The 8,197-nt window shown below is 36.0% G+C and overlaps 1 protein-coding gene across 4 annotated transcripts; it reads right to left on the bottom strand.

Annotated features, from left to right (window-relative positions):
- Positions 1-643: 643 nt before the first annotated feature.
- LOC107909542 (uncharacterized) lies at positions 644-6,482 on the bottom strand. Of its 4 annotated transcripts, none has more exons than XM_016837121.2 (16): positions 6,026-6,482; positions 5,393-5,443; positions 5,080-5,316; positions 4,572-4,670; positions 4,405-4,460; positions 4,024-4,135; positions 3,592-3,771; positions 3,226-3,492; positions 2,685-2,876; positions 2,405-2,605; positions 2,211-2,321; positions 1,826-2,134; positions 1,641-1,736; positions 1,099-1,559; positions 932-1,001; positions 644-823 (listed from the first exon to the last, which is right to left on the bottom strand). In XM_016837121.2, exons 1-15 carry the CDS (start codon positions 6,146-6,148, stop codon positions 968-970), a joined length of 2,529 nt encoding a protein of 842 aa, XP_016692610.2. In that variant the 5' UTR covers positions 6,149-6,482; the 3' UTR covers positions 644-823; positions 932-967. The 4 variants fall into 4 exon arrangements, with proteins under 4 accessions (XP_016692610.2, XP_016692625.2, XP_016692618.2 ...); XM_016837136.2 differs by having other exon boundaries at positions 2,685-2,870; XM_016837129.2 differs by having other exon boundaries at positions 5,080-5,310.
- Positions 6,483-8,197: the final 1,715 nt, after the last annotated feature.

Genomic DNA, 8,197 nt, shown 5'->3' with positions numbered 1-8,197 from the left:
TTAACATCTTAATGTTCAACTCGTAAATCTAATCAAATTTGTTTTCAATTTTAATTCAACTCGTAAATCTAATCAAATTTGTTTTCAATTTTAATCAATATTGCGAGTTTTTTTATTTGACCTCGGCACAAATAATCAAACCTAAAATGAAGCAAGCTCATTATTATTTATTGAATAATCCTAATTGATTGAGTTTGAATAATTCAATCTTTGATTAAATTCGAATTCTAAAAAGTAAAAACCTATCCAACTTTACTCAAAGCTACCGAGTAACAGATCCAAGTTAAAGTCTTTTACGACTAGTACACAACCATATTGGTAACACCCCCAAGGAAAGTACATGTACCACCAGAGCAATGATCTGTTCGCTACTCTTCAGCGTGCAAGTATTTTATTATTTATTTTACATTGAAATGACAACACCAAGTAGTTGGCTGTTGGCATATCGCTAAATACCACCAAAAGGCAAACCTAGTTAGCTGACATTGACCCACATCACCATTGCTTTAGTTTGCTTTTGAAAGTCTCAAAAACTGGAACGAGAATGAACTCCCAGATGAAAAGTTGCAAATGGGTGCAAGTCTAGTAGGATACTAAAGCAGGAAATAAAATGCTGTGTTTTAGGGAAAACAGACAGGCCATATGGCACAAAACAATTTAAATAGTCAACTTATGTTATCCATCCAATCACAGAATTTTCTCAGATGCAAAAGATTACTGATGACCATAATCAAGAGATACATTTCACTACAAATCATATCCCAAGACGCTTCCAAACCACATCATGCGTATCCCACAACTTAGCATTGCAATTCAGTGAATCCTGCCACAAACAAAATCAAGTTGGTAAATCTTCAACGTTGAGATAACTGCCATAAACTACTACAATTCTGGAACTGCTTAGTGCATTAACATATTATCCATATCTCACACAGTCAAACAACTCCGAGTAAGGCCAATGCATTCACTATCTTCTAGAAGACAAAGCTGCCCCAGTTGCCCTGCCATTGTACAAGACAGTTAAAGCTTTAACAAGTTGAGGCATACAAACACTTATAAATAACCATCAGCTATCCGCTGAAAGATTAAGCCACATACCTGCCCTGCTGTTTTCCAGCAAAATTAGAATTAGAACTTCCCTGACCAGAGGCCTTGCTTTCAACATTTGTCAGACTTGATATCTCAGAATTTGCTCCATTAGATTTGCTCAATATTTTTACATTTGAGAGATTTCCAGCCACTCCAAAAGAAACACCATTGGGATGTTGATTCTGCATTCCTGACAGCTGTGAATGATCACCAGCTGCAGTTTTGGAGATAACTGCATACCCCTTGAAAGCAGCATTCTCATTCTTCGCATGGTTGGAGTCAGCTGTTGGGAGACCCTTCTTTAGTCGGTTAGGTTGTGCCATTGGAGTAACAGCAACAGAAGGCAAAATCGAGGAGTAAGGAGATGAGGCTGCAGCTGCTGCAGCAACTTTAGCAACAGCAGCAGTGGCTGCTATCATTTCTTGTGCTCCCTCTCGAAGCTGAATATAATCGCCCTCAATCAGAAACAACTGAAATCACAATTTCAAATCTTCAGAAATTATAGTCCAAACGCCTGTAAAAAGAAGAGTAGAAAGTTGCAAGAAACAAACCGCAGGGTGACTGGCTACAAAGTCATCCAGCTTTCCATACTTCTTGTAATCATGCCAGTGTAAAGGTGCAAGCATTTTCCCCAACCTATTTGGTAGCTGCAATTGAAAGATACAAGTCAAACCCCATTCTTGCAGGACCTGGTATCTTAGTAAGTTGACCAATGAAAATTTATTAGCAGACCAACCGTGGAACTGATCCGAATTTTGCCACCAGTTGGAATCGTGCGAACAATGCAAGCCAACAAAGACCTCTCATCAAGCAGAGCTGTCTCTGAAGTCTTAGCTGATATCAGGTTATTAGTCTGGCCAGTTGAGACCAGCTTTTCGGGAAAAATAGCACCAGTTCCATTTTTTATTGTCGTTTCACAGAAATTAACAGAATGCACTGAAGTATCATGAGATGGACTAGCAGCAGCAGCTGCAGTACTTGTTTCCTCTGCTGTTGGGATTTGATCCTCTTGCACATCATTATTCATATTCAGAATATTTTGTTCCTGTCCAATTCAAATTTAAGGAGATGTTAGAACTCAAAGATTCTGAACTGCTTGAAGACTAGCCAAACTGACAAACCTTGGGTTCAGAGCTCAATCTTAAAGCATCATGAAATTGTGAAGAGACCTGCGGCATGGTTGGCTCAGGTTGGGAGTCCACAAGGTAACTTGCATTAATTGACTCATCAACCTGAAAAGAGATAGTCTCAATAAGTTCCAGTAACAGATAAAAACAACACACAGTGAGTAGAATGATCTAGATTTTTTTAGTACCTGAGCTTTCCCAGAAGATGATGATATCACAGAATTGGGCTCTGCCCCTTGGTTTATATGATCCAGATAGTCTGAACGAATGGCTTGTCCATTGACAGACAAGTCATATTCATACTTTACATCTGAGCCCCCAAGCTTTTGATCAGTTTGGGGTGGTGGAATATGATTCTGTGCAGACAGCTGTAAACCCTCTGGGGAAGTCTGAGAAACATGAAGAAAAACCATTACATACAACAAAGAAAACCTTGGGAAAATTGAAAATGCACAGGTTTGACCATACCAGCTGGTTCTGCCACTGTTGGATGGATGCTGTATCTGGCATTGAGTAGTGCCCAACATGAGATGTCACAGAATGGGGAGCTCCCTGTTGATGCATGATAAATGGATGCAGAGCAGACACCTGCCCAGGTGGGAGGTATGTAGGCAACCCAAGTGGAGCAATTGGAACACTTGGAACATGGTCATTCTGATTCTAAGAGTAAACAAAGTCATTTAAAGGGAACAAAGCTGAAGTAATAAAACAAGTTATAAACAAGATAGAAAGGATCAGAATTTGACCATTATTAAATAAAAGCCCAAGTTCTACAACTAAACAAATTCTAATATAACTTTACAAGCACCATCAGAAACCAGACATTAGATAAAATGTAGAAAGAGGGAGGGAGGGTTGGAGTGATCAACAAAAACCAAGAGAGTTGTATCATATTTTGGCAATGAAATAAATTACTATATGAAAAAAGGCATGCACCTATAACATAGATGGCTATAAATATATTTATGACACAATCTAAGCAAAAGATCAGAAAAGCCAGCAATTTTACCGGATTTGGTGCATTTCCAGGTGAAACAAAAGTTTGCACATTGTCTGAAGCCCCATTTGAAATAATCCCAGTATTAGCATTTGTTGCACCACTTCCATTAGAATCCACCTGTTTTCCATTAGTTTGACCAAATTGAGAAAGATCTTTTGATTTTGTTTGGGACATATGTGATCCATCAGTATAAGAACCATTCCTCTCTCTCACATCAGCCAGCTCAAGTTGAAGTTGATGTATTGTATGCAAATGAAGTCTCTCCATCTCTGCAAACTAACATTAACAACCAGGAATAAGATCAATGTAATTGCTAAAAATGACATCCAATCTATTAAGTGAGAAGTGTAAACAAGAAACTAAAGGCTTGTCTACCTGTCTCTGACATCCATGCCAGAGCTGGTTATATTGCTCTGTACGTTCTCTCAACTCAGCCTGTAAGGAGTGGTTTGTACTTGACTGCAAAGCATCCATCTCCTGGACACGTGAAATCCAAGTTTGGGCATCTCTCAACTGTTCATCCTTATAAAGAATGGCTTCTTGAGCAGCCCTATACTGAAGAATAAGACTACTATTAGAACATGTAGCTTGCTGTCTTCTATCAATCGGCAGTATAGTAAATTGAAACTGTTACTTGGCTTAAATTTCCAACACAAACAATTCTGTTATTATAAATTTAGTTCATCTGAAAGTAATGCCATTTTCAAAAACCTACAGATGCACACCACGGATAGTTTAACAGAATATTAAACCTTAATCTCGGGAATTAAAAATAGAAAAAGGTTAAAATCAAGTAAAAGTAGTGACCTGTTCCTGCAAGTCAATAAGCTGCCTTTCTTTATCTTGAACATGCTCTTGAAGATCATGTATCTGTTTTATGTGTTGAGCTCTCTCAGCTTCTGAATGATCACGTTCTCTTCTGCCAAAAGACAAAGAATAGGAAACCCATAAAAGTTTCAGAAGGTTTAAACACAGCTGCAAGGCTAATGTATTAAAAGCAGTAACCAACAGAAGAAGCAGAAAACTATTTGAGAATGCCATTCAGATGCTAAGCTAATATATTAACTCAACCCTTAGATAGGTTTAGAAAAATTTCAGGGAAAAATAAACAAAGCATTCATATCAGTGGTAATCCTTAGAGGTTTATGTTTACAACAAATAAAAAGGCCTTAACCATAAAACATGGACCTGAAAGTAGCCAGTTCCTTGTTTTGCTCTCTGAGAAGATCTTCCTTTGCCCAGACCTGCCAAGATAACCAAGTAGGGCTAATTTATACATGACTTTCTAAATATCATGTTTTATTTTAAAAGAAAAATAAAGCTTATCCAAAAGCAGGATAAACATATTGATGGACCTCTTCTTTATCAACTTTGATGGCATGCAACTCTCTGTCTTTCTCTTCCATTTTCCTTTCGAATTCATGTATGGTCTGTTCTCTTTCATCGAGTTGCTCCTAATCAAGCATAAAGCCAAAATACAGATTGAAGGTCACAGGACAGCAATATTGTAGAACCTACTTGTAGCATTATTGGAATAATTTCAAGTGCCAATGGATCCGATTGGTTTTTTATAGACCACTCAAACTGTCAAACATAAGACATTCAATATGTAATTTCAAAATAATTAACACTATGCCCAGGATACAACTCCGGAAGAAAAAAGGAATATGTCTTTACTCATTGACTTCAACAGTCGAAACATGATGACATTATTTCTTAAAGTTTATAATCTGAAATTCTGTTTTCATGTCTTGTTCATAAATCAAGATCAATTTTGAATTCATAGAAGCAACTAAAACTTCTTTTTCTCTGAAAGTTGAATTGCAGAACAATCATACTATGAATCATATTCTAAATTCAAACCTCAAGCTTGGCAACAGCATTGACGTGGGCTGTTATTTTTGAATCACAGCTGCTCTGAATTTCCAGGACCCTTGATCTTGCAATTGCCTGTGCTCGGAGTTCAACCTCCATCTGCAATAGCTCCTCTCTTTGTCTAGTAATATTGTGGATCCTCTGTTGTAATAATTCATCATCTAAACTTTCATCAGCCGTGATTGAGCAGAAGTCAACATCAGCAGGCTCTCTTCCATGCTGCACCTTGATAGACATTCAACAATGTTCACTACTCACCATTCTCATAATAGAATTTAATTTTAAGATTAAAATACCTTACCTCATATATGGTTCTCTCGTCTGATTGTCCCAACTTTGATCTGTCCATTTCCTGCATGTCACAATAAAAGAAAACATACAATAAACATCAATGGTCTATCGAACATAGCAATAATAATCTTTCGCCACTTAACCAAATAACTTGATGCTCAATTCTGCCCTTCAGAGCTGGGCATTTCCTCACAGCAGTAAACACAAAACACTTGACTCTTGGGATCATATACACACTTATACAATTTGAATTAAACCCAATTAACATTCCTAATTATTTCAACCAACAATGGGACAAGCTTTTCATCAATGTAACCCCCTTTTTTTAATTAATGAGCCAAATGCTATTACTAATAAACTCACGAAGTGCAAAATAATAGCGTTACTTAATAATGAAAACTCGAAGTGTACACAATCAAGAGAGCAAGAAAAGAATGAGAATAGAAAAAGATAAACCCTAATTTTTTTGGTTAACACGTGTGAAGAATCCCAAACACTAGTAGTTAAAACCAAATCAAACCCGGTAACTGTTTTTTACTTGTTCATAGGAGCCAAACAAGAGGAATTTTCGTTCTGAATCCAACATTCTCTCAGAACTCAAATAATACCAAAAAGCGAAGATATTCATCAAAAATGAAATTACCACTTCATCCCCATGGTTACGAACCAGGTGATGGTCCGAAACGGCACGCCACTCCTTACGCGACGATGACGACATTGGGAGCGCACCGCCCCGTGCGGCGGCAACAGCGGCCGCTGCCTCCATTGAATCAGAATGCCCGACACTACACCAACTCTCTCACTTTCTCTATCTGCAAAAAGCAGACCCAAAAAGAAAAAAGGAAAAGAAAAAAAAAACCTAGGGTTTTTCAATTTTCAATTAAATAAATAAACCAAACCCTAGAACTGAATAAAATTAAAAGAAAAGATCGCAAATGATAAAAGAGAAAGAGATGGAGAACAATGGGGGAAGTTGGGTTTTAATTTAAAGATTGGAATTTGGAGGGTTTTTGGAGAAAATTTTTAGTTTAGTCCGATAAATAATAGTGAGATTTTAACGCAATGGAGAGCGAGAGAGATGATTGGGCGTGTGAAATTTCGACCCAGGAAAGGCTCCCGCCATTTATAGCGCAACTTCGTCCACAATAGGATCCCATCACGCTTTCTGGTCGCGCGTGTCCTGCACATTTCTGGTCTGCCAGTACTAGTAGTAGTCAATATTTTTGTCACATTACTTCATGCACCATGAATTTTGCTAATATTGTTTTTACACCGCATTTTATAAGATTATCTAATTTACATTGCAAGAGTTTATCTGCGTGTATTAATTAAAATATTATTTTATAAAATAATGAAAGTTATTTATAATTTTGTAAAGAAATATTGTATTACAATTTTTTAAATTAATTTTTAATATGGAAAATAATATTTTGTAGAATAGTAACAAAAGGTGTATAGAGTTGTAAAAAAAAAGAATTACCATTTTTTAGAAACAAAATGACATTGTATTAAGGTTTTTCTTAAATTAGATTCTAATGTTACATACATTGCATGTAATTTAATGCGTTTAATTTTTAATTAGTTTTTAAATAACTCATTTTTAATTAATGTTATTTATCATTGGTAATGATAATTTCTCTTAATTTTTAAATAATATACAAATTTGAAACTATATGAGAAAGTAAGCTATAATGTTAATTTGAAAGAAAAAAAAATAAAGGGTAAATTACATCAACAGTCACTCAACTTTGAGGTAGCTAACAAAACAGTCACCTAGGTTTCATTTCAATCACTCAACTTTTAAAAAAATACCAAAACAGTCACTAACGTTATAAAAAAGTGACAAAACAGTCCGCTGATGTGGTAAGCTAACTAGCTGATGTGGCCAATTAACTTGCCACGTTGGATGTCCACAATGGAAACCCACCCAATTTAAGAAGAAATTGAAAAAAACCCTAAAAAAACCCCTTAATAACAGAGAATAAGAAGACACTGTAAAAAAAAGTCTTCTTTGTTTTTTGTTGGTTCTGTTAAAGATCAAACCTTGCTTCAAAGATTTAACTTTCCAACAACATGCGTATTAAGAGAACAAGTTTCGTTAAAGAATGAATGCAAGGTATTAGCTTGAATGCCAGAAAGAACTAGTACCAGTGTGTCAACATATCTTTGCGAAATTGGAACTAGGGAAAATGGTGATTATGCTAGAAATGATTTGGACATTAGTCATTTGATTAGCATTCTAAAGCTTTACGGTGGTGAAGGATGTTTAGAATTTGGAAGGACTTACCATGGTTTGATTGCAAAGACTGGACTTGATGGGGATGAGTTTGTAAATACCAACCTTATTGATATGTATGCTAAATGTGGAGACAAATAGTGCAGTTATGGTATTTAATCAGATGCCTCGTCTAGATGTTGCTTTATGTAATTGTTTGATTTCTGGTTATACTAATTGTAGAATATTTCAAGAAGCTTTTAGGTTGTTCATGAATTATGAAAGTTGGGGTAACAAGCTTAATTCTTATACATACTCATTTATGCTAGCAATTTGTGGAATCCTTTCGGCTATCGAAGAAGGAAAACAACTTCATGCTCAAGTTGTGAAGATGTATTTATCAGAAAAAATTGTGAGTAATGCACTTTTGACAATGTATTGCAAGTGTGAGGTGCTAGCGGATGCTAAATCACTGTTTGAATGGCTTTCACAAAGGAATATTGTTTACTCACAGAATATTCTTCTTCTTCTTCTTCTTCTTCTTCTTCTTCTTCTCTGTTATTAAGGGGTTTTTTTCAATTTCTTCTTAAATTTGATGGG

The sequence above is a fragment of the Gossypium hirsutum genome, chromosome D08, assembly GCF_007990345.1.
Source record: "Gossypium hirsutum isolate 1008001.06 chromosome D08, Gossypium_hirsutum_v2.1, whole genome shotgun sequence".
Classification (NCBI taxonomy): Eukaryota; Viridiplantae; Streptophyta; class Magnoliopsida; order Malvales; family Malvaceae; genus Gossypium; species Gossypium hirsutum.
Note: the sequence above shows the minus strand (reverse complement) of the source record. Positions and strands in the feature narration are given on the sequence as shown.